The sequence below is a fragment of the Vanellus vanellus genome (assembly GCF_965231255.1).
Source record: "Vanellus vanellus genome assembly, chromosome: Z".
In the NCBI taxonomy this organism is placed as follows: domain Eukaryota; kingdom Metazoa; phylum Chordata; class Aves; order Charadriiformes; family Charadriidae; genus Vanellus; species Vanellus vanellus.
Window position 1 is genome coordinate 44,632,567 of NC_138908.1, and position 26,247 is coordinate 44,658,813.

Below are 26,247 nucleotides of genomic sequence, written 5' to 3' on the forward strand. Positions count from 1 at the left end.
GGTCGCCCTGAGCTCCTTGTCTCCCACCAACATTTTTTTTCCGCTGCGCTGGAAAACAGAAACTCCGTTTCACACCTCCGGGCGGCCGCACGCTACTGGGACTCACACTTGGGGGAGTGGGTGGGACGTGTTTTTGCCGTGCGGTGTTCCTCAGCAGTTACCTGCCCCGTTAGCACCACACCGGGCGGAGCGGCGCCGGTACCTGCCGCCCGCCGGCTCCGGGACCTGCCTGCTTTCCCCCGGGGGGGGGGGGGGAGGGGGGCGGCAACCCTGCCCGGGTGCCGCGGGCCGCCTCCCCACGGCCGAGAGTCGCCACCTGAGGCCCAGCCCACTCACCCCCACGCCCCGCGCCGCCGCCGGCCGCGCCCGGCCCCGCGGGGCGCCGGGGCGGAGCAGGGCCCGGCCCGCCCCGCCCGGCCGACGGACAAGTTGTGCCGCCAGGTCCGGCCGCCGCCGCTCGCTTTGTCCCGTCCCGTCCCGTCCCGTCCCGTCCCGTCCCGTCCCGAGGCTCGGCTCGCCCCCTGGATGGATCCCGAGGCGGCGGGGGACGAGCTGTCCCGCCTGCGCGCCCTCTTCCTGGCCTGCGACGCCCGCGGCTCGGGCCGCATCGAGCGGGAGGACTTCGCGGCGCTCTGCGCTGAGCTGCGGGTGCGGCCGGCCGAGGCCGAGGCCATCTTCCAGCGCCTCGACAGCGACCGCGACGGGGCCATCACCTTCCCGGAGTTCGCCCGCGGCTTCCGCGGCGCCACCCGGCGGCGGCCGCTCTCTGGCGGCGAGCCGGAGGCGGGGGGCGACGAGAAAGAGGAGGAGGAGGAGGCGGCGGCGACGTGGGCCGCCGCGGGGCTGGAGCAGCCCTGGAGGGACTTCGAGGTGCGGCTTGGGGACGAGGCGAGGTACATCCCCAGGTAAGGCCCGGGGCCGCCCCTCAGGGAGCGGGGCTCCGTCCGCGGGGGTGCCGGGGCCGGGCCTGCCCGCGGGGCGCCTTGCGGCGGCAAACCGCCCCTGCCGCCCTCCGGCGGGGGTGTGTGTGTGTGGAGCGGCCCTCCTGGCAGCAGCCTGCCCCGGTGCTGATGCAATACTCTGCTGGGGAAGGGCCCTACCGGCTTGCGGGCTGACCGCTGGCCCGAGGTACCTGCGGGTGTGTAGAGTCCTCCCCTCACATCTGGAGAAGAGAAGGCTGAGGGGAGACCTTATTATTGCTTATAAGTATCTAAAGGGTGGGCTGAAGGAGGATGGAGCCAGGCTCTTTTCAGTGGCTCCCAGTGTCAGGACGAGGGGCAACGGGCTCAAGTTGGAACACTGGAAGTTCCGTTCAAATACACGGAAAAACTTCTTTACGGTGAGGGTGACAGAGCACTGGCACAGGCTGCCCAGGGAGGTTGTGGAGTCCCCTTCCCTGGAGATTTTCAAGACCCGCCTGGATGCAGTCCCGAGTAATGTGCGCTGGGCAATGCTGCTTTAGCAGGGGAGTTGGACTATATGATCTCTAGACGTCCCTTCCAACTTTGAGAATTCCATGATTCCGTGATCTGCTTCCCGGTGCTGAGGGTTTCCAGCGCTTGTTGTTTCCAGCCCTGCAGCCGCTTGGTTGCTTCCTCAGCCGCGGCTCTGCTGGGGACGCACATGGGGCAAACCAGTCACCCGTGAAGGGCAGAGGATGTGAAATGCTGCCCGCCCCACAGGTGACACTTTCTGACCCCCCAACCTGTACCTCGGGCAGCCCCCAGCATCCTGCTGGCACCCCTGTCTTCCTGCTCCTGGTGAAGGCAGACCAACACCACCTTTGCCACCAGGCTAACGGCGTTCCTAAGTAGGGCTCTTCAGTAGCTCACTGAAGTAAGTCCGTGAGAGCCTTTGCTCTCGGTGTCAGTGACATGAAGAGAGCTGATGGTAGCTTGGTTTGGGATTAAACCCTATTACCACGGGTCTGGCAGTACCGAGCTGGATCCAGTGTACAGCAGCGCTGCGATTTGCAGTAATCTGCCTGAATCCTGAGGTGCTCAAAATCAATATGAAAATGTTGGCTGTAAAAAATACAGAGTGATTCTGCTTCATTTAAGAATTGTAATTTAAGATGAAAAACAAGCATTCTGAGTTTAAGGGCTTGGTAGCTAGTTAAGAGGCAGTTAAAGAAGCATACGTTCTTGAATATGTCCAGAGGGACTGTGTCAAGTTGCAGTGGATCCTGACTGCAAGGTACACAGAAACCACACAGAAAAGTTTCTGTGCCCCTACCCCAATAATTTGGTTCTAGCCACTTTTAAATGTGTGTTTGGATTGTGAGATGAAAAGTTTCTTCAGAGAAATTTTTGGTTACTTAACCTACTCATGCACAACTGAAATCGATTGGTCTTTTCTTTTTGGACTGGAAAGGTGAATGACACGGGTTAGTCTTATTGGACTGCTCCATTTCAGACAGATCCGTAACTTCGTACAGGTCTTTCTTACCTAGTTCATGATGCCTTCCTTGCTACATACTTACTCTCTACAGAGAGAGAATGAAAAAAAAAAAAAAAAAGGCTGTTTGAACATTTGCAGAAACAATTAATAATTTAACCTAAAGCCAGACGAAAGCTCAATAGGACACTGAAAAAATCTGACACTGAACAGTAGTGGCTTGTGAAGCCATCCATCTCCTTTTGGTAATAAGCCTATCTCAGTATCTTGGTAACTATGTTTGCAACAGCAGTTTGAATGTAGTCCAGTTGTCTGTCCAAGAGGATAGTAAGAGGGAAGGGGAATAGCTTTTGTTGGCTTGACGGTGCAGACATGTCCTTTAGTTTTGTTAAATTCATCATGACACAATTAATGTCATTTGTGTTATGAGTTTTATGTATCAAAATTGCAAACAGAACTAAATTTTGTTAAATACATGTATATCAGGTGGGTAGTAATTTGATGTAAATGCTTCCTATTCATATTCAGCTTTGTAAATACTTTTGAACATCCTCTGTAGTTGGCTGTATTTATTAGGTGTGTGCCAACGTCAGCTGAAGAACAGTGTGCCCTTTGTTTTCTTGTTCTTTCTCTTTCCTGTAGTGAAGTACCAGGAGCAGATCTGTGTTACAGCTCAACTTTTTTTCCATTTGTGGCCTGCATCTTTTTTAATTGAAACATATGTGTAGTCCCACTAAAATCATTAGGACCACTTGTGTAAGTAGCAAATATATTGAAATTGCTTGAGGAATCTGGGCATAGGAGAGATTTTAAGCAAAAGAGTATAACAACAACATGTAAAGTACAAGCTGGTACTTCAAAAAAACTATTTATCTTTTTATTTAAATTATTAAATTTGTTTAGTTGTGTTTATTAGTTCTTTTTTTTTTTTTCAGGGAAAGGCAGTACCTTGAAAAACAGACCTAGCTTGGAGCACACCTGCATCTTCAATACTATAAAACAGTTGGTGTCCTCCCATTGTGGTTTATTACTCTTTGTATGTTTGCTGTAACATTGGCATTGAAAATGGTGAGAAAAGTAATTACAGAGAAGAAACTCCTCAAACCCAGTTGACTGGAGTTGGTTATCCATATTTTTTATCTTGATCATGTGTGTTTTTTATCTCGATCATTTTTGGGTTCAATCCCTCAAAATGCTGTGCCTTCTGGCCCCAGTCTAGCAAAATGCTGGCACACGTGCTTTGATGCTGTTCTGGTTTATATAGAAGAAACAAGAAATTAGTTAGATGGAAGGTAGTGAGCTAAAACCAGGGCTGAATTCAGGAGAAAGTTACGCAGTAAACACCTGTGATCTCTTGTCATTCCTGAGCTTGATTGAATGCCTGTGGAAGTCAAGGGGAAATTTTTTGCCAATACCAATACACGGGGTTCAGCCTCTGTTTCTGTGTCTGGGCTATTAAAAGCCATCAATACGCCTCCATAATGAGGTGTGAAACCCAGTAACAGATCAATATACTGACCCAGTCCTCAGTGTAGTAGCAGGCATTAGATGCAGCGTTGTTTATTGCCAGTGATTGCCTCGTTCCAGGGACTAAAATAAGTACAATAAACATATTTTGAATTTAGTTAATTTTTAAAAAAAGGTAGCTTTAGTGTGGGATGGATCTTGCCTCTTTGTGGTTTGGTGCATCAGTTTGCAGAGTTCTGTTAGCTTATGCTTTAAAATATCCAAGTTTGTACTGGAGCTATGGTTGTATTGGTTGCAGTTAAACAGGAAGAATAACATCAAAGAGTTTCTTTTCAGCCTTGTTCCTTCCCTCCCCATCCGAACAGATTTTCGGAACTAAATTCAGTTAGATTTCTTGGTAAGGTGGTCACTGTGAATCAGAGTATTGTTTGCCTTGGTCTTTACACGTGCTCAGTGGGAAATTGTGACTCTAGCACAAAAAAAGTGGAAAGTCTTTCCAGGCTGATGACCTAATCTAATGTGTGAGGTCAGATTTTAGTGAAATTGAGTAGAGGGTTGGCTGTTTTTTTGGCATTCATTTAATTTAAAATGAAGCTACCCTTTTGTGCTGTTATATTCAATCAGGTATAATGAGTAATTGAACACAGAAGATTGCAATGCCTTTGACTTATATGTAGTGAATTGCCAACTGGAGTTTACCCATGTGAGCCATAGGAGATCTGTTTTATTGAGAACGAAGGCATGTTAGTTAGTTTGTTCCTCTAAGAAGTATTTGCAATGGTATAGGAGTAGACAAAAGAAGTTAAGAAACTTAGTTATTTGGTGCTCCAGGCAATGAGTGCTCCAGTATACTGCCTGCACTGGAAGGGTTTAGTCCTTGGCTGTGTTACTGGGTGTTGTTTTCTTTTTTAATATGTGGCAAACCTCAGATCTGTTTGGATTTCAGTGGTAAGATTGAAAGGTTCCCTCCACGCTCCTAATAGGCGTGTGCTCCTTTAAGCATGTGGGAAAGTCTCCTAGTGGCAATGCTTTTCCATTCCTCATCTTGAACAAAGAATGATCCAACATCCACTGACACTTCAAGTTATGAATGCTATGACAGTTATTTGTGGCTGTAAATTACAGGCAAAAAACTTCCCAGAAAACAGATTTTGAAATTTTAATGTCAAAGACCTTCAATCAGGGAGAACAAACACTTGGGACTGTGTGCTGTGCGCGTTCTTGTGTATAGTGGGATCACTCTGGGACAAACTGAATCTCTTTAAGCCCCAACCAGGCAATTTTTGTGTGGTCTTTGGCAAATTGGATAATCTGATTGGAAAATGAATTAAATTAATTTGAGCATGAATGGGTGGATGAATCTGGAGAAGAAAGTTTGTATCACTATTTCAAGTTAAATTATTCTGCTTCTGAGTCCTCATACTCCATTGCTTTGCTTTTTAGTCTTGAGGTCTGTTTTACATGTGTGCCATGTACTTTGGGCCAAGCTGACTATTCATCGGGCTCCAACTTCAGCACTGCCAGACCGAGATTTTATGCATCGTACAATTCCAAAGTCTCCTAATGTGATTTTGATAACAGTTCACCCCCAATCATGTCATCTGGAGCTATATAGAAAATGTGGGGCTGGGGGACATGGTAAAATGAGAAAAAAGTACTGTTTTTAACATGAGCTACTTAAACTGTGAAGACAAGCCATGCTCATGGGATATACTACTGTGCTACAGCAAACGAAAGGGGCTCTGCTGCATAAAAAAAAACATTCAAAACCTGTTGTGCTCTTGCTGTCATGTGCCAGGATGGATTTTTGCCAAAGTCAATACAGAGCACAGCATCAACTCTTGTCAGCAATTTGTGTTTCCTTCCAAGAGATGATGAGCCATGGTATCAGCACTGGAGAGATTTTCTTGGAAGTTCAAGTTTGTTCCCCTGAGAAAGGATAAAGACGAATCCTGAGGAAAAACAAATGCTGGGTCACCCTTTGTCACAGTGCTGGAGAGGGGATCTCTGCTGTAAGAATGATGTGTTGTCTTTTAATGTCTCACAACAAGGGTTTGACAAATGTGCTCTGCTGGAAGTGTGATGGAAGCTTTTCTGTGACCTAGGAGACTTTCGGAGCTACCTTAGGTTTTACTGCTCTTCTGTTTTTTTGCTTTAATCAGAACAGTATCTATGCTGAATAACTTAAGCACTGTAGCTTTCACTTTCCTGGTATTTTCATGTCACACGATCGTTTGTCATTACGATATCCTTTGGAGCGTTCTCCTTTTCCAAAGACTTCACTTTTCCGTCCCTGTCCCACAGTCTTTTCCACTCCTGCTCCACTGGCTACAAATGACACCTCTGTCTTTGGGAAGGAACAGTATTTATGCCTTGGAAACATTGAAAATCCCTTTCCTGGGAATCATCTGTTGTCTAGACTCTCGTCTGGAAGTTGCAGATTTGTTTGTCTTCATTTAACACAGCCTGTTTCTGAAGGGGCTGATACAGAAAAAGAAAAGGTGGTATTAAAAACCCTCATAGTGCTTCAGGTTGAGAAATGCCTTCAATTTTACACTGTGTTAAGATTTCATGTAATCTGTTTTTCTTCAAGGCACTTAATGTAAGAGAAAGTTTTAGGCACTCAGTTGTGACAGAAGTAGATCCTTTCCAATTTAAAATGGATTTGGTTGATCTTTTCTGGTGGCATATCCAATGTGTCTGCTTTTAAGAAAAAGGTACGTATCTTTTGGTGGCACACATAGGCTATTGGTCTCCAGTGTAAGGACATTCATCAGGTGCATAATGCTTGATGTTTCTCTTGCTCTGACCACCAGCTCAGACCTTCCCGGCTTAGACCAGGAGCTTATACGGCGCTGCTACAAGTGATGAGATTAGTTTTACAAGCCCACCTACACTGGGAAGAGACCATGAGAATAGTGTTCTAAAACTTAGGAACGGGAGCATATTATGAGCATGAAAACAAGTTTTAAGTGTAGTGGTGGTTATCTTTGCTTTTACCTGCACCTACAAAAATAGAAACTATATTTTTCCAGTGCTTGAAAGATGTCTGGGTCAAGAAAACAAAGAGAAAGTGTTTGGGGACCTTAAGTCTGCAGGTAAGAACATGGATAAGGAAGAAGATAGAAGTGAAGACAGAGGTCAGTAATTGGCAAGGGGTGGTGTTGAAAAACATGTGGATGTACACAGAAGGACCTGCAAAAACAGTCCTGCTAGTAAACACTTGTAAGATACTGAGCAACTGTAGAGTTATTCTTCTTTGATGAATTCCATCAGCTCTCTCTGAGCTCCATTCAGAGTGTGGACCATCAGGCAGATAGTCACTCTATATTCAGCAAACCAAAATAATACTATGAATTGATATGAATTAGCATAGCTCTGTGGGTTAAATGAAATCATGCCACTTAATGTAATCTAAATATCTGATATCTCTAATCCCAGCGTTGTTATTATTCTGCCCCCCCCCCCCCCCCCCCCCCCTTTCTGCTCCACCTGTACTCTACCATGGTATTTTAAATCTATCATATTACAAATCGTGTTGTCATCAGGGCAGTTTTATTTTCTTTCTGTAATTCTCCCAGGAGCTCTCTGAAACTATGTGAATGCAGTAACTTTACTTAAGTTAACTCTTATGTGAAGCTGTGCAAATATTGACTAATTATACTTACTAATTTTAGAGACAGCTTAAGTTATAAAACTTTGAGATGAGATAAGGTAAAGTCAAAGCAGTACTTGGCCAGAATACTATACTTTTTTGTGTACTAGTGTTTTGTGTGTATACTTTGTAGAAGTGGCAGAAAAGCATGCATGGTAGGTGGTGTAACCATAGTGTCAGATGTTCCAAAGGGACAGTTTCTTTCATGTTGTTTATCTGAAAATGCTCTTTCTGTGCATTAGTATTTGTGAATGTCTACAGCTTTGTTAGTGTGGAACTTACAGGGGTGCAGCAAAATCCAAATAAAAGTTATTTCAGGATTTCAAAGAAGACCAGTTTTAAAGGGCAAACCTGAGCATTTCTTATGAATTGTGCTGGAACTGAAGTAAGAGCATTCTAGTTGCCTTTTTGTCCAGCAGAAGGATAGACTGTTCACAGTTCAGGAGTCAGCTTGGCAAAATCCATTTGTGAAATCTTTGATAAATCATTTTGAGTAACTAATGAATTTGCAGAAAGAAATAGCGTGTATTCAAGGGGAACGGGATGCAAACATACAAACTGGGCAATATTCATTGCAACTAATCTGTCCTGCTGCAGTGATGTCACTGATATTTACCAAAGCATGTGAAAACAGATGAGTGATTGAAAATATGGAAAGAGGCAATTCAGAACAATTCCTCTCATAATCATCAAATACTTACTGCATTTTGATATAGAGTGTATAAAGCTGCATCCTTCTAAAATCCTGTGTATCTGTAAAATATTATCACAGTGTGCTTGCCGCTAATTCATCACAGATACTTGGAGTGCTTAAATCAGTAGCAGTCTTCCCAATTCATGGAAGTATATTACTTCTTGCTGAAAGTGTAAGTGATTAAGCGGATTCCCATCAATTTCGTTGCATGACTTTAATTTATCTTCTGTTCTGTTTTTGCTGCAGTAGTTGTTGAGTCATGTTTTTAATTAAGACTTCCTGTAAAGTTGCCATAGAAGCACTCAGGTAAGTGTCACTGAGAATTTCAGTGGCCAATTTTAATCTACAAAAGCCTTCCAGGCCTTTTCCAGGATCTTGCACAGTTGTGATTGTATGGGTATTGTTTGGCTTCTTAAGCCTAAGTACTGCTTCACAAAACGCTGTCGCTGAGATATTTTGAATCCATCTGGATGGTAGCTGGTCACTGGGCTAAGGAGGAGTAATAAATATAAAGAGTTTTTTGTATCACAGAGGGAGAATAAACTCACAGTAACTACTTTGTGCTTCTGACTACTACTGCATCTTAAAGCAGATTTAGCTGTATGGCAGAGGCTCAGCAGCACAAAGATACTGATTTCTATCTTCAGTTCTGGTATGTGTATTTGCATACACTTTGAAAAGAAGCTGCAAGAGGGAGTGGCTATGGCATTCTTGTAAAGCAGACTTTTGTTTCAGAAAAACGTAACAATATTCTACTGCAAATGTCTTTCTGCTACTGGCACAAAATACAGCCAGCAAAGGCCAGGCTGATTGTTTGATTCTCTACTCCCATCGGCATAAGACATCATACCTTCAAATTTTGTACTCCATTGATAATCTGTATGGTAGGAAGCCTCTGGTATTAACATTATGCATGTGGTATTTTTGAACACAGGATTTGTAGTACAGTTTGAGGTACGGTGTAGTTTTATAGATGTAGCTTCATTTGATTTAAAGGCAGGAGCTGATTAGTCCTGGACAACATGGGGTGAGAAAAATAGACTACCAACATAACCCTATAATTTTGTGAAAAAAGTTATATGGGTCCTTAAAGATCCAACCCTAATTCAGTGACCTGTGATTTGGAAGAGAATCAGGAAAACTTTTATTTGAGTAATGAATATTTTGTGTTAACATCAAGTAACAAGTAATTTTCTTACTGTTTGCTTGCTTTCTAGGAAACAAGGTTATTAGCAAGTGCTGGTGAAATTTAAATGAAATTTAAAAGAAAAAAGAAAATTTCAGAACACAGATTTCATGTTTTATTTCATATTTCTAAAAATCATATAAGTTGACCTAAATTGTGCTGAATTTATCTGCTTTGAAAGATTGATAAACTCTGTCCATCTTACTGCAGCTAGTGCCATTTCTGTTTTACGTGTGACTCATTTAAAGGATTTTGTATGTATTCACACTGTTTGAAGAAGTGACATTCTTCAGCAGCTACTTCTGGATATGCACAATATCTGCTTCTATCTAAAATTTGAAACTGTTCTGGAATAGTTTATTGGCTGTTTCAGTGGGCAGTTTGCAGCTCTGAAGGACAACTGCTGAAGTGCTAGGAATTTATAAAATGCAGCATATGTTACCAGCTTTCAGTCCAACTATCAGAAATAAAGGGAATTTCAAACAGAGAGGCAAAGGAGAGGCTACATTTTGTAATGTTTGAAGTACAATCAGGCTCCAGCTTCAAGCGTTCCCGATGTTAATGCGTGTGTACTAGGAATTCTGTAAATGCTAACACCTTGAGACACTGAACTTACTGTTTGTGCAGCTGCATGTACTTGGAAATCAGTGTCTAACTGCTACAAATCTGCTGTACACTTGATATTTAATTGAGATCTGATGAACGTGAACCTAAGGCTTATTTTGTGGTACATGCTATCATCAGAACCATTCCAAAACTGTAAACCTTTTAGCACAGAAGTCTAATGTTTATCTGTATGTTGTAATAGTACAGTATGAAAGGAGGGCAGATTTTAAGTCTACAATTTTATTTTTTTTTTTTTTAGTTTTAATATTTCTGATGGTGCTGATAATGTCAGTGTTGTTTTAGTGCAAAGGTGTTGCTAAGGAAAATGTGCTTAACAGTTTTTTAAATGCAAATTATTGAGTAAACATACATTTGGAGAGTTCTTTAATGATATATTATTTATGCATAGTTTGTAGCATCTGATGATCAGATAAATCTGCACCTTCCTGTGACTATTTGTGAACCTTGACATTACTGTGACTATTTGTGAACCTTAGCATTACTCTGTTTAAAATATATTTTGAAAAAGAAATTGTGTGCATACGTTGGAAGATATTCAGAGCACTACATTAAGTTTAACTTTGGGATATACTGAATATAGCTAAAGCATTGGCCTTTGTAAAGGAAACCCTTTGCAAGACAGAAACATGTATGTACACAGAAATGCCTCTGGCATCAGTAAATCTGTATTTCTTTGTGCTGCTGTTATGTTTCTGTATATTGAAATGAATGTCAGCATTTCAGCTGGAAACAGGTTTTGTGGTGTCCTGAAATACTTCAGTTGTTTAAAATGGGAATCTGAGCTATAGTAACAGTTACAGTACTGTTGTAGTAAAATCAATTATACCTTCAGTGAGGAAATCACATTGAAGAAGCAGAATGCTGCGATGTTGGTAATCTAAGCTGTGGAATTGCTTCAAGTGGGGAAAAAATGCAGAGGATAGACACTGATTGTTGATATCACGCATACGGTGAAGGTATTAAATAGTAGTAGTACCTCCACAGAAAATAGGAAAACATCAGCTGTCTAATGAGGAGGATCATTAAATCAGAGTTTAAGCTTTCCTTTAACAACAAAAAGAGTTCATGTATTAGTGATATATTAGGCATGGTGGTAGACTAGAACTTGCAAAACATTATTTTGGTTTCCATTTCTACTGGTATGCTATATTTCCCCATTACTGGCCTGCTTCCTCTACATTTCTAGACTTGGATCTTCCCTTTTCCTTTGCTTTTCTGTTTAAGTTTTTGAATACCTGTCCATGTTCTGGCATATAGTCTATGAAGCAATCTATGAAGCTTCAGTTTTCCTTTGGACTGCTGAATTCTGTGGTAGAAATTTTGTCTGGTATATTGCCCAGATATTGGAACCTAGCTGGCATGTAACACAAAGGGTTACATGGCGTTACTGGTGGTATGACCAGAAATTGGTGCTTTTTGTGTAGTAACTTGTGTAATAATGTTTCAGTTGCTTATGCTACACTTTGTTTTTGTATCTTGTCAAGATTCTTTGCTTTGACAATTAAAACTGTATACGATCTGTGTAAATGAGTCCAGATAAACTAGAAATCAGAAAATACTGTTCCTGCATTGGGGCAGCTTTTAAGAAGCAGTATAAATTTCAAGAGTGCTTTTAATAACTAAAGAATCTACGGAAACTTTTCTTTCTTCTGTGTGAGATATATCTGTTTATCTTTCACATGAGAATCCTATACGGGATTAAATTCTTATAACATTGAATTTTTGGGGTTATAAAGCAGGGTTGACATTATAAGGAGTGCAGTTGTCTGGACCAGAATAATTTGTCTTAAACCAAAGAGCTGTATTCTCTTTTTCTCTACAGCTCCCCTGCTGCCACACACCGATAGAAGAGATGTAAATACTAGGAATCCAGCAGCTGCGGAAACACTGAACTTTTTTTTTTTCTTGAAGGAGACATGATCACCTCCCTCTCCCCCCTTTAAAAATCTATTTTAACTTAGGCAGTTGGCATTCATACCCATTTTCATTTCTTATGCAGCCTTCTACAGTTGTAAACTTCTTCATGGATTATGGTTAACATTAGAGCCACCAACAAACTTGATATATGTTCTGGGTTACTCCAGTGGCATAATCTTCAATATACCATGAGTAGAAGAACAAAAAATTCACTTAAGCTAAAAAGTTTTTTCTACAGTAACTATATTAAAGTAGAGAAGCAGGAAGGGTAAACGTTGTTTAGAATAATTCAGATATACTATGCTGAATGTTGAAAGTATGTAACTTCCTAACTTTTAAAAATATGCGAACAGGGGAATATCTACATTTGTAATACATTTTTCAAACCTGTTACAGAATATTGTGCCAAGTAAGTGCATTAAAATCGTATCTCTCTTTTTCAGACAAGAGCAAGTTAGTGTTCTGTATCAGAACATACACATAGCGGAACCAAGATTAATCCAGCCGTATGAACATGTCATTAAGAACTTCATCCGAGAGATCAAACTTCAAAGCACAGAGATGGAAACTTTGGCCATCGCAGTAAAAAGGTATAGTGAGTTGTGTTTCTAGTTCAGTTATGCAGTTACTTTTTTCTCTGTCACACTTTATTGGGTTAAACTACTGGGAGTTAATGCCAACATATGTCATGTGGAGTATTTCCGTAAACTGAGTTCAAAGGTTAGTTTATATACACACATGTGTGCACAAGCACATACAGCAGGTTGCAAATGATTCCCTGTTCATATTTTGGATAAGCCCTGGACTAAATTTTTGCAGGCTCTATTATCTTTAATATCTTAAAACATTTTCACTTGTCTTCCTTGGCTGTAACTTTGAATATTAGCATACACACCCATTTTACTTTCATTTTAGAAACCATATTTTTGCTTCTCCATCTTCAAGGGGTATATTTACCTATTGTAACTACTCGGCATTTGCAGTCTTGCATCGTTACTGCCAAAACCAAACAATTTAGCTCAGGACAGAGATCTTGTATGTGTGGGTGATGCAAGTTGCTGTAGTTATCCTTTTGAAGTCTCTTCATAGGATAACCAGAGGGGCCTTTTATCTCCATAACTTAATTTTCAAAATGCAGATGTGGTGTATTTCATAGTAATCATCAGCTGTCAGCTATTATGTAAAATATAATTTGCCTGCGTCTTCAAATTAATTTGTGATTTTGGTTCCCAACCATACCAGTTTCAAGGTCTGGGCAATGTTAAACTGCTTCCATGTCTGTCTGTCTAATTTGTTTCAGCTGAGGTAGGCAGATGTATTTCACACAACGTTTCTGTCAAGCCAGAGGGCAATTCCTAAGAGAGTATTTACTTTTAAACTTTAGAGCTCAGGATAAAGCGGCAGTTCAGCTCAGTGAGCTGGAGGAAGAGATGGAACAACGGATACAGGCTGCAGAACATAAAGTTAAAAAGGAGGTGAGTATTTTATACTTACAGAATTTCATAATTACCAAACTCTCAGTGGTCTTAAGCAGGATTGATGGTCAGGTGTGTTTTTGATCCTGATGGGCTGACTCAAAGCTGCCAAAGGCAGGGCCTGGATGAAAAGAAGCTATCCATGAGGTCGAAAATGTATTCTCTTCATGCTTTCCCCAAGAGGAATGGCTGCTCAGATGTAATAAACCAAGAAAAAAAGGTCTTTCTCTTTTGTGAGGTTATGCTGGCCTGGAGGAATTTATTTCTGAGACCAGTATTGGAAAGAGATTAAAGGACCTTTCACCATAAAAGAATGGAATCTAGTTCTCCTAGTAGATGAATTTATGTAGAAATTAATGCTTAGATCATTTGTTCCTAATTTGTATATCTGCCTGGAGTGGTGATCTTTCTTTCCCCGATTCTCATTCTGCAACTATATTTTAGAGAGTTACAGACATAAGAGAGGGTAATTGTGATGACAGCGTGTGAGGGCCTGGACCTCCCAAAGTTGGTGGGAAATTCTGTTTCAATGTGCTCAAGTTTTGAACATTGTTCCTACTGGCTTGCAGTCTTGGTGGAAAAGTACAAGAATCCTCTTCCCCTTACCCATTGAAAAATAGATTAGAGCCACATGTGGCTGTGTAATTCTAAGCAGAAAGCGGTACAGTGAAACCACTCTACCTGTGTTGTCTGCTTTATGTTGAACTGTTACTTAATTCACGTAAGATAAACCTAACTTTATAATGTGCATAAGAATAACAGTTTGTGAATGTGTTCTGATGTAGACATAAGAAATGCATTAATTAAAATGTACTGCAGGCATAATTATTGCTTTGTAGGACACACAATATACTGAATGTCTATATATTTGGTATGGGTTCTTTCACCAAAGTACTTGCGGAATGAGAAGACACAAAGTTCAGTCTGCCAACTTGCTGCTTTTAAGTAGTTCATGGTAATTGATCTGTGAAGGTAAACGGTATTCTGATAGATTTGCTTCAAACAGCATCTTTTTCTATACAAGGGGAAACACTCCTACCAAACCGTAAAAATCAGTTTTTTTCCCAGAACCAATATATGACGACATAAAAATGTTGAGATGTCACCTCAGCAAAAAAAGTATATCATAATATGTTTAACTAATGGTAACGCAACTCTCAGTAGATAAAAATTATCCATTTCCAGAGACACTAAGTGTTTGTGTTTAGAAAACAAATATATTTGCTGTGGAAAATTTCTGTTCTCCAAAAAGTGGTAAATCACTGAAAAAAGCCCTGAGGACACTTTTTCACTACTGTAAAAAGATGACTGGAATATGTGTATTCACTTACTCTGAGAACATCCACAGTTATGTACTAGAGTTATGTAAAAACACATCTGCTGTGTATTATCCACATCTAGTCTGTGTTTCTCATTCTAAAAAGTCCTTAAACTGTCACCGAGTTGCACGGAGTGTGATTTCACTGTTCACACTTAGCTATAGATATGAAAGATGGGCTCTAACTTGTTTCTCACAGTGCTCTTTTCATTTTCACTCCTAAACGTTCCCTTTAGCTTGTGGCTCCACATACTCCACCTACTAAAACGCCCTGAGAGTAAATGTAAGGTATTTACTTTGTGGGATTGTACTAAGGCTTTAATCTTAATGCCTGTACTCAAGGCTATTGTTTGTCAGAGTGATCTCACTCATGCCACCGTGACACTTACCTCTGCATGATAGTATCTGCAGGTTGAGCCTATCTTATATTTTGTTTCTTCAAGGGAAGCAAACAGTTACCAAACAATATTTAGGAGTCCTATATGGTTGCCAAGAGTAAGAGAATCCATCTTAAGATCATTACTTTGATTATCGTTTTTACACACAGATTATCATTTAACACATGAATGTCAGCATCACCTACAGGAAAGCACTGAATTCTAAGCAAAGTCTGTCTGTTCCGTGTGAAAGCTCAACCTGTCTCGATTGGCATCACATATCACTGGTGCATTCTGGTTTCTTGTGTTGTGAAATTGTGCACTGAAGTCCCTGGGGAGTGACTGGAGAGAGTTAAACACACACTCATCTACAGCATGCGGAACATCTCTTTCTTCTCATTGTGCTTGATGTAACTTCCTTTCAAAATCTCTGTTTTGATTAAAATAAAACTCAGAATAGTGTACTTGGTTTGATATTCAGACCAAGTACCATATGAAACTAAAAATGCTGTCATCAGCATACCTTTTACTGAACAACGGCCTTTTACATTCCAACACTTACAAGTGAAAAAATTGAAAAGAAAACCAGAAATAAATAACTGATGGTGTCATAGTAATACTATTGCTAGCATATTGTATGCTGAGCCAAAGGTGTCTGGTTTGAAAAAAGGGATGTAATGCCCTGATTTGTGTGCAGATGTGTATGTATACATGTACATATGCAATACACACCTAAATTTATGTACAAATAAAATTTGAAAACTTCTCTTTCAGTTTTGGAGTTTTTTTTGGACATTGAGACTGTTAAGCACAGGAGAGTGATGTGAGAAACAAACAATGATTTAACCCATGTCTTTGCTGCCAGCTTACCATTATATTTCTATGAATATTTTATAAGTGGACTACAATTACAGAAACAGAATCTGTCGGGCAGGTTGATATAATGGAAAGACAAAATTACACACATTAATCTGAGGTGAAATTGTGTGTTTTCCAAACTGATGAATACATTTTTTGATAAACATTTGAAACCTGTCTCCACTTTTAATGAGATTAAAAATATTGCAGGAGAAGCGAAAAGCTGAAGAAGCACTAAATGAGCTGAAGCGCCAGTATGATACTGAAGTTGGGGATCTTCAGGTGACGATAAAAAAACTTAAAAAGGTAAGTGATTTGAAGTCATGGTGGAGTTTTTAAAGTGTTTTAAGAGATGCTGACCTTATGAAATGCTTTCTCCAAGGTGAATAATCGTAATTGTAGTTTTTTAATTTAGTGTGTATTAGTAAATGGCAACTGCAAATAATTTTTTTAGGTGGTGGTGTCATTCTGTGCTGTTGTATTCATTCTGTGAAATTTACTGCAATGATTGGGAAAGGGACCAACTGCTAGCCGAATTCTGTTGCTGAATAATTTTCTAGGTCCCTTACATTGTTAATGCTGCAGTTACCTAGTCTTGTATTTGATACATTAGAAATAATCAAATATATTGCCTCTAAGTATTTGTAATTTATAGATGTAGATGAAATTGGCAACCTAAATATAGTAATTTGCAATAATATAGTGCCTTTTAGCTGCTAGTGCATTTCTCTCAAATGTTAATGGTAGAGGTGGGCTTAAGGTGTAATTTTAAACTGAGATTACTAATGGAACTAATTATTACTAGTCTGAACCTAATTCTAGCCTGATCTTTTCATTTGATACCTAAGCATAAGGTGAACTGAAATCTCAGATATGACTACTGGTATGGGTTATTTTCTAATTTGCTTTAATTTTGACATTAGTTTTTGCTATAAGACTTAACAGAATTATAGCAACGAATGAGGATATATTTTTGTTTCTTTGTATTGAGTTGAACTTAAAAGAGCATTGATAGAAATGGACATTTCTCACAAGAAACATGAGAGCTTGTAATACAAATACTACATGATGTGGTTTATAATTTATATTTTTTTTTATGTTAGTGGGGCTACACTGGTTTATATCTTCTCAATAGCCGGATTCTTTGTCACTAGTTATGCATATTCAACGCCTACAGAGTGCAAAATGCTCACTAAAGATTTTTTTTTAAGTATTGATTTAAAAAATTGTATAGAAAGTAATGGAGTAATGCTGCCTATTCACGTTGTTGGGAAAAATCTGGATGTGAAAAACTTTAATAGCTGTAAAATGTTTTAAGGGTTATTTAATATGATTTCCATTACTTTTTATGTACTTTGAGTCAGTACAATTAATAACATAGTTAATTGTGCATTTTTTTATCCTTCTAGCTGGAGGAACAATCCAAAAACGTAAATCACAGGGAAGATGTGATTGAATTGAAAAAAAGAATACATGATATGTTGCTGGTAAGAGATTATGATCATTTGCATATTAATTTAGTCTCAGTTTTAGCCTCTGCAATACAGATTTTTAATTTATTTTTTTTTTACATTTAGTACTGGTAAGCTAAGTAATAAACTTTTAAAGTTGTTAAGTGTATGAGGATCTTTAGCTTGGAAGAAAACCTCATTATATATAAATGCATACACATTCTAGATATAACATTTAGAAGTGGCTTGAGATGATGCAGTCACCTTTTTGTGTAATTGAAATGAAAAAATAAAAGTTCAGTGGTTCTTACATGCTAATTTACTGACTTCACTGTTGATTTAGAGTTCTTTCATTTTCTTTCCCCCTTTATGCTCAGATTTTCTAGTGTTTCATTTTTATTTAATTTCGATGGTTGTTATTGTACCATTATAATATGTCAGCATTTTATGAAGTTGACTATGACAGCTAACATCTAATATTTTCCTTTTTTTTAAAGGAAAATCAGAAACTTAAGAAAGATCTTTTAGAAGCACAAACAAATATAGCTTTTCTACAGAGTGAATTAGATAGCTTGAAAAGCGAGTACGCAGATCAGACTTTGAACACTGAGAGGTAAGGTGCTTCTACATGGTAATATTTTCAGCAGGGTAAAACGCCGTTGTCTGATGTAGTTATTATGTATGCAGTTGGTAACTATTATTTTCTACATTTGCCATAAATGCCAGTTACGCATTTGATAGCATGCAAAGTATGCCATGACTACTGTTCACTTCTCTTTGTTAGGTTTCTGAAAGAGCAAGTTCTGGATATGATGTGAACTCTCATAATCTTGCAAGGAAGCCCATTACTGGGATTTCAGTTAGTAGTAAAAGTTATAACATTGGGTAATTTTTTCCTTCATGAATTGCACGCAGATAAGTATCTGTATGAATATTAGGGAGGACGGTTGTGGAAACCACCCGCATCAGTCTCAACCAATTTTTTTTCTAAAGTGAATGAAAGCTACTTCTAGATCCTCATTTAAAGGAGCATAAGTGACAATTTCATTATGTGGTTATCTTCAGATAACACAAATTATATTTCAAGAGGAAATGAGGCAGTCCATATGGTTAATTTGTAGATCTTTTATTTTTTTATTCACAATCTTTGTTGAGATATAATGGCAGAGATCAACGAAGTTACCAAATGATTTTACTTTGCACAAAATTGCTTTTAACAAATTTCAACAGAAATGTGAACATAGGAAAACTGTATTCAGAAATATGGAGATAGTATCTTTTCCCCGCCACACATTTGTCACCTCTTATAAATGTTGACTGTTGCATTTTGTCCTCTGCCAAATGCAATATTATAAAAACAAAAACAAAAGAAATCCTGTAAAGTATAACTTCTTGGGTTTTGTTTTTTTGTTATTTTTTTTTTTTCAGAGACCTAGAAATGATCCGAGAGTATACTGAAGACAGAGATAATCTGGAAAGACAAATTGAAATACTTCAGTAAGTTCTTAGTAATTAAGGTTTTTATTAACAAACTTTGTCCCAACATATTATGGGGTAAATGTTTTTTTTTATGTAAAAGACTGGGATGAGATTTGTGAAAAAATACCAAGTAACAATACTGAAAATGGCCTCAATTCTCATAGAAGGTGCTTTGCTCAACTCTTATAGAAGGTCCTGTGCTACTAACTCTACTGTGTTGCTGAACCACTAATTCGTCATTGTTTTTTCTTTTTTTTTTTTTCTTAGCTTCACTGACTTTCATTTCTTTATGATAAGCTGAGTGAGATTTGAGTCTGTCCATGCTATTATAAAAATTATTACTTGGCTCCTTTTTTTATTGACTTCACTTCTCCATTAACTCCCTGTCTTACTGTTATCTGGAAAGTACTAAGTGTGTGCCATATTATACAAGGGGTGCACAGATTTTTGCTTTCAAAAAGGTCAGAATTAATAGGTTTTTTATATCTTAAGTTAATTTCTTTATCCTAAACATATTCTTTCTTTCAAGCAGCTGAATTACATCTGTCCTTAGAGTCATCTCAGCAATGCTTGAAGGGTAGTTACTTTGTATTTCAGAAATGGCTGTACCAGTTTACTACTGCATAGCTGTTTTTTTGTGTCCATTCCCATGGGGTCTTTTTTCCCCTCAGCTGACAACACACAGAAATGAAACAGGGTTTCCTGGAGGCTAAACTTTACAATGCTTTTTTCATGTACAATCATTTGTTCAAGTATACGACAACACATTTCTAGTTCCACATTACTCTTCAGTGTTTATCTAAAGAAAAACAAAAGGTTTCTTGATACATATTTTTTCAATTTTAATTTGTGATAAATTACGTATTTTTTAATGTTTTCTTTACTCCTGCAAGTTAAACTGTATTTCCTTGTTAGATCAGCTAATAGGAAGCTACATGACAGCAACGATGGTTTAAGAAGTGCACTTGAAAACAGTTTCAGCAAGTACAACAGATCATTGGTATGTATTTATAATTTTGTTATGTTGTACTAGGAGGTGTAAGAATTAACACACTGAATGCAAATTTGTTTGTACTTCAGTGGGTACTCAGAAAATTGAGTTTTATTCAGTAGACTTACTCTGGGAATACACTTGTGTAGTTGAATTTTGTTAGATTTTACTTATGTTTTGTGAAATAATGGAGTTTTGTTAGAGCCTAACTACTTTCTGAGGTGCTTTGGAAGGTAGTAATTTTTTTAATGTGCTGTGTCCAAATGTATCCGATGAGGTGAATAAATCAGCGGTTTCTCTTGCACTAAAGGGAATATGTTTCTATTGTGTATATGGGAATGCCCAACCACTGAAAACACACTCTTTTAGAAAATTGCCTTCTTTTAGTAGCAAGGTCATAACCTAATTTGAACTTTTCCTAGGCAAATCACTGGGAAAATGAATAGCAGGAACTGCTGATAATAGGGACCTCAGTCAGACCCTTTTGGGCTATTACAACTGTACACAGGGATCTGTTATAACAGCTGTAACTGGGCATCCTCCAAACCAGAGAAAGGAAGGCTTGAAAGTTACGAAACATCTAGTCTACATTGCCATTTTGCAATATTGTGAAACCTGTTAAACTCTAAAACTAATGATGGGGCAAGCCCTTACATCATCAGGAAAACAACCAACTGTTTTAGAAGGATGGGGCCAGAATAATGGGCCTACAGAGAATACTGGCCAGGAAGGAGGAAAACAGAGGTCATTGCCTGTTTGCAGCATACTATAGCAATGAACGTGAGTGGCTTTTGCTGATACAGGCTACCAGAGATTGACTGCAGGTGCAACAAGAGATACCATTTTCTTCTGCCATGCCCTGAAATGTAAGGGAGGCAGATTATAGAGAAGACACAGGAAACTGTTCCCAGTGAATAAATGTGTAGAGGGACAGCAGAACGTATGAAATACTCTGTCACATGCTATCAGTTGTGATCTCTCCTCCTCTCCATTATCTCACTCAAGAATGGGGAGGTATCACTACTGAAAGTAGCTTGGCCAGTGACATTTCCCTTTTCGCTTTGCTAGTCAACATGCCATTTTCCTAAATATTATTTTTCAAAGTTTAGCATTTCAGAGTCTTCCGGTGTAGTCAATGAAATCGTCCGCTTGGAATTTCCATTGTCTTTTGTGGTTGAGTGTGGTTAGCAGGTTCAGTATTAAGGCAACAGTGGAGGCTAAATGCTATATATAATGGCTCTTTTTTGACATCCAGTCCCATATAAAGCATGAGGTTTAATCAAAAATAAGTAGTTGCATGTATATGAAAATACACAGTAGTAATTTTGATGATGCACACTTTTTTCATGACAAATCTAGATGCTTACACTGTGTTCATCAAACTTATTATGCATTTGTTATTTATCTGTTGCAGCGGTTAGCAAACACCTCACCGGGAAGTACCATTTCTAGAAGTAGTCCTAAATTTAATGGTGGACAGTCTCCTCTAAACCCACGGTATGACAGGTAAGCCAGGTTTTCTTTTATTGAATTTGGAAAGACTAGGGCATTGCGCTTGTCTTAGAAGAGCAAATATTATTAAATAACAGAGAGAATAGTTACGTCTGATTCAGAAGTAATGTGTGACCATAGCATATGATCCAAAGTATACTGAAGTCAATAGAAATGTGACTTCAGTCACTTCTAGTGACTTCAGAAAGCTCAGGAAAACTCTTTTCAGTGCAAATCATGAACTTATGGAGAGTTCAGACAGTCTCTTGTTTGGTCTTGGACTGGTTTGATTCTGGTTAGATCCTCAATCTCCCCTCCTTACCTCCAAGAAACTATAAAAAAAAAAAAATCTACTGAGGACCTCCGTTAGCTAGCTTACTCAGTACACAGGAAATAAAACATTTTTGCTCGTATCTTCAGCCTGTATGCCTTGTTTTCCCATGTAATAATTATTACAAAGGTATGTGGGCCTAATTCTTCAAGAGAATAAACATCCTCATCTCACGCTGACATGCAAGAATAGTGAATGCACTTAGACATTAGTGGGGTATGAGCCACAGAGAACAATAGCTTATCTAAATGCAAATATCAAATGGTCAGAGCTACTTTGGTTTTGTACTTACGGGATGCAGGTCATTGATCAGAGCTTCACACTAATAATATCTCCATTCATTCAGTAGCATTACTCTTACTCTGCTGTCTCCATGTGAGATGTGTTTGCTGGATGTAGAGTTTTGCTTGTCACAAACTGATGCCTTCTGCTGTATGCAGGTAAAACCAATTCCCCTCTGTTGGACCCTCTGCAAATTTTGAGAGGCATCCACTGCTAAGTTGCATATTACATTGAGTAATTTTCTGAAGGGATAACTAAAACCTACTGGAGGCTTGGTGTTGTCCTTCGCTGTGGATAATTATTAGTACCTGCCACATAGTACAATCCTTGCAGTCCCACAAAACGCAATCTACTTTCTTCTAAAGTTTATGTGGTAGGAATAAGACTTACTCTTAACAGGTGTGTGACTTAGTAGTATCGAAAGATGGAAAGAGGTATGAATGTCCCAAAACCTGCTGATATTCAGTATTTCATCTGTTTCCTGACATCAGATCAGCGTTAAGAGATACTGATATGCATTCTAACATGCTTTAAGCAATTTACATTAGTAGGTATACTTTTCTTTTTTTCAGCTGTGTCATACATCTTGGTCTAACTTGCTTTAAGCACATATGAAAGTCCCAGCATTGAATTCATGCTTCAGTGAAGTCGAAAATTGACTACTAAAGGCCTTTATTTCAGGGAATGCCCAACAAGCTTAACTTTGTTGTAGCATGCACCCTTCCTCTGTATTTCAGTGATTTGGTATAGGCTAGTAGGTGCATGAATACAAATAGCATGGATGCTGTGGTATTTCACAGCAAAGATCACGCTCATTCACGTGATTATTCATTAGCCTGGAAAGTTGTAAATTAGGTGGTTCTGGATGTTGTCAATGATGCCTCTCTCACCCCTATTTGGCCACTTGCAGGGAGGAATTATATTCGACTCAATAACAGCTTCATAATTTGGTGATTCTCCCCAGTGTACCCTTCTGTGGTGTGCCATTGCACTGGGAGCTCCCAGCTTCTCTGGCAGCAAATGATCTTTACAAGGATTGATGCTGACCTTGTCTGTTCCAGCAGTTTAGTGCTTCACATCCTTTCCCAATAGGACAGAAGCAAACTGGTTCTCTCTTCCCCGCTGTGACTTGGAGACCTTTTCTGCCTCACTTTAATTTGGTGCCTGTCCCTGTCTTGCTGCAGGAGCAGGATAACGATTGTAACAGTAGTAAATTTTTTTGAAAGACTGTTTCTTTTAAGATTCACTCGCATTAATCTTTCTTTCCTGTAGTTTCATTTATATAAATAAAAAACAAATTGTTTTTTCTGTAAACCATACTGTCATTGCTGCATCCATTTTAAGTATTTTTATATATTACAGCATCCAGAATGAAAAAACAAAAAAAAAAAAAAAGGCCTTTGAAAGGAGGGTGAGAGGAAAGAAGGGACTTTTGTGTAGAACCTTAAATTTTGCGTAGCCTACCAAACTGTAAGAAAACACCTTCCAGTGACTTTTTTCCACCATTACTGATCTCCTGAACTCAGTTACCTTTTTTCTATATTTATAGCTGTTACTTACTGGCCTGTGTGCCTCTGTGAGCGAGTGCATTAATTTAAATTAGATACAGTATTTTGAGGTCATTTTATGTGTCTTAGAATAGGACAAAATTAGCTAAACCATGAACTATCATTTTCTGCCTTTGACGCCATCATAATGCATCATTTTCTGAATCTTTTTTAAACAATTCTTTTTTCTGTGTATGAATAAATAGATGTTCTTACTAAGACTCAGGAAGTCATCATCAATAACATAGATTATATAATTTAATCTGAGCATCCTAAGAGATATGACTGAAAAATAAATATAGAAAGGCAAAATAGGCATTGACATATGTCTTAAGCTGTATAGTTAGCATTTCTAAGTATTGACTATTCCAGAATGGCTCAGATTTCGTTGGGAAAAAGAATTGTGGAATAACTTTATATTATTTCCCTCCCCCCCGCCCCCCCCAATATTTTCTTACTAGATCATCTCATTCGTCTTGTTTGGATGAAGATTATGATTCTTTAGCCCTTTGTGATCCCATGCAAAGGATAAACTGTGAAGTTGACAGCTTACCAGAGAGCTGTTTTGACAGTGGTTTGTCTACCCTGAGAGATTCAAATGAGTATGATTCAGAAGTGGAATACAGGCATCAAAGGATTTTTCAAAGGTCACAGTGTATGCAAGAAAGCTTTGGTGGTGATGCTTCTGATACAGATGTAAGTGCCACACTTAGTCCTTCTCTGAGAAAGATTCTATGAATGACCTTTGGTTGGAGACAAAATTAGTTTCCTGTTTTTAAAATGAAATGGATCTTTGCCCCATAGGCCAGCTAAAACTAAGTATTTGTGTTATACGCATTTAAATAAGATTACTGACCTTTGTTTTGGAGAATGTGTAAATAATTACTCCTTTTTCAAATAAAATGTTTCTTTTGACATTTTTGGTAGATTTTTGAGGTAATAACTTCATTTTTGAAGTACACCTGTTTTTTTAAGATCGTTAAACAGCATTCGGACAGGAGCCTGTTTTCTAATGATTAAAAGCAAGATACTATAGAAGTAAAATAGGTTTCCATTCACTTTTTCTTACTATGCTGTGGCAGTGAATGAAAAAATCACATATATGAGAAATGCATTCATTGACTTACACAGTAAATCTCAGAATTTAAAAATGTAGGAAGGTGTTATTGTGTCCATTGTATTGTTAGTAAAATGGAGTTGGCAGTTGAAAATGCTATGAATAGTGCAGATTACAGCTGTGCTGTGTTTGATTTAGCTTGAGTAGTAATAACGTAGAGAGTAATGTCTTGTAGGGAGAGTCTTAATTTTTACAAAATAAGCTTTGAAATAAAGTATTTGTTTATTGTAATTTTTTTTTGAGCTGCAATTTTCTATATAGAAATTTATTTGCTTTATCTGGAGACTGTACTGAAAGCACGTATGCCAAACAGCAAACATGTTTAAGGACCAGATGTAGGCTATAGTAAACAGCAAATGTGAATAAGAACAGAATAATCACAGTGTTTTGACTAGAATTGCACAGCTCTATTTGGTCGTTTATCTCTGTTTAATCTGAACTGTTAAACCAAACGTTTTAATCAGTCTTAGCTGTGCCTTTCCGAAAAAAAAGTGTACTCTTCTCACCAGAGCTAACACACTAACTTGTACTTTCAGGTTCCAGAGATCAGGGATGAAGAAGCATACAGTCCTGATAACAGCAGTACGATATTAGACTGGAAGCCCTCAAGACCAGTAAGTCGAAGCAGCTCAATTGCTTCAACAAGGAAATACATATCTGCTCTCACCCCTCAGGTAAGCAGTTCTTTAGGAAAAAAAAATTATGTTTGGTAGAGAGAGTATTTTTTATATGAGTTGAAATAGAGGGGTTCTTTTTATTTTCAGTCAGATGCAACTGAATGTACTCCGAAATACCCCAGTTCAGAGAAGGCTTACAAGATTGTTCTTGCTGGAGACGCAGCAGTGGGAAAATCCAGTTTCCTTACAAGACTTTGCAAGAATGAATTTCGAGGCAATACCAGTGCAACCCTGGGTATAGTTGATGTTCTTAAAATACTAAAGTGAATTTCATTGCTGTTCTGCAGAAGTGGGTGAAAAGATAACCTTCTGTGATTGCTTGCCAGGGTTTCCTGAATATACACATGCATTTTCTTAGGCTGTGAGATCTAATTGAGTACTAAAGCTTAGAAGTGCCTAACTGCTGTTTGGAGTGGATAATGGGGTACGGCTCCAATTTAGTTTCTGTTTGCAAAGCACAGAGCCTGATTCTGAACAACACAAAGCACCAGAAAAAAGGAGTTTCAGTTTAATGAACTTAGAATGTGTGTACGATCGTTTTCATGTTTGTCATTGCTTTCTTGTCTTCTCAGCTCTTTCCTTTGTATCTCATACTATCCTTTGATGTCTTTCATACTATTTTTTGTCTCCATTTCTTCAAAGTGTTATTGAAGCTTTGGTTTAAATGCAGCTGCAGGGATTTCTGACTGACTTGTGGATATTATTATAGCAGTCAGCTAACAAACTTGTCTTAGTGATTCCAAAGACAGAATTTTTGTCTTCTAATCAAATCATAATTATGTATTTGTTTTATTTTTTCTGAGTCAGGATTTTTCTGAGTCAGGATTTTTCTTCTAATTTATCTTTATCATCCTTGGCATTTGAAATAAAGTCTGTTTTATGAAAGATTTCCTCTTTTTCCATAAAACTC

The 26,247-nt window shown here is 38.7% G+C and overlaps 1 protein-coding gene across 1 annotated transcript in view; it reads left to right on the forward strand.

The window, feature by feature from the left end:
• Positions 1-525: 525 nt before the first annotated feature.
• RASEF (RAS and EF-hand domain containing) overlaps positions 526-26,247 on the forward strand; it is a gene marked incomplete at both ends in the record, with an annotated part of 31,407 nt that continues 5,685 nt past the window's right edge. The window contains 12 exons of the mRNA XM_082497745.1: positions 526-905; positions 12,387-12,533; positions 13,328-13,418; positions 16,182-16,277; positions 17,381-17,458; positions 17,920-18,035; positions 18,851-18,919; positions 19,817-19,901; positions 21,307-21,398; positions 24,005-24,239; positions 25,197-25,334; positions 25,425-25,572. Coding sequence (XP_082353871.1) covers positions 526-905; positions 12,387-12,533; positions 13,328-13,418; positions 16,182-16,277; positions 17,381-17,458; positions 17,920-18,035; positions 18,851-18,919; positions 19,817-19,901; positions 21,307-21,398; positions 24,005-24,239; positions 25,197-25,334; positions 25,425-25,572 — 1,675 coding nt within the window. The remainder of the gene's footprint in view (positions 906-12,386; positions 12,534-13,327; positions 13,419-16,181; positions 16,278-17,380; positions 17,459-17,919; positions 18,036-18,850; positions 18,920-19,816; positions 19,902-21,306; positions 21,399-24,004; positions 24,240-25,196; positions 25,335-25,424; positions 25,573-26,247) is intronic.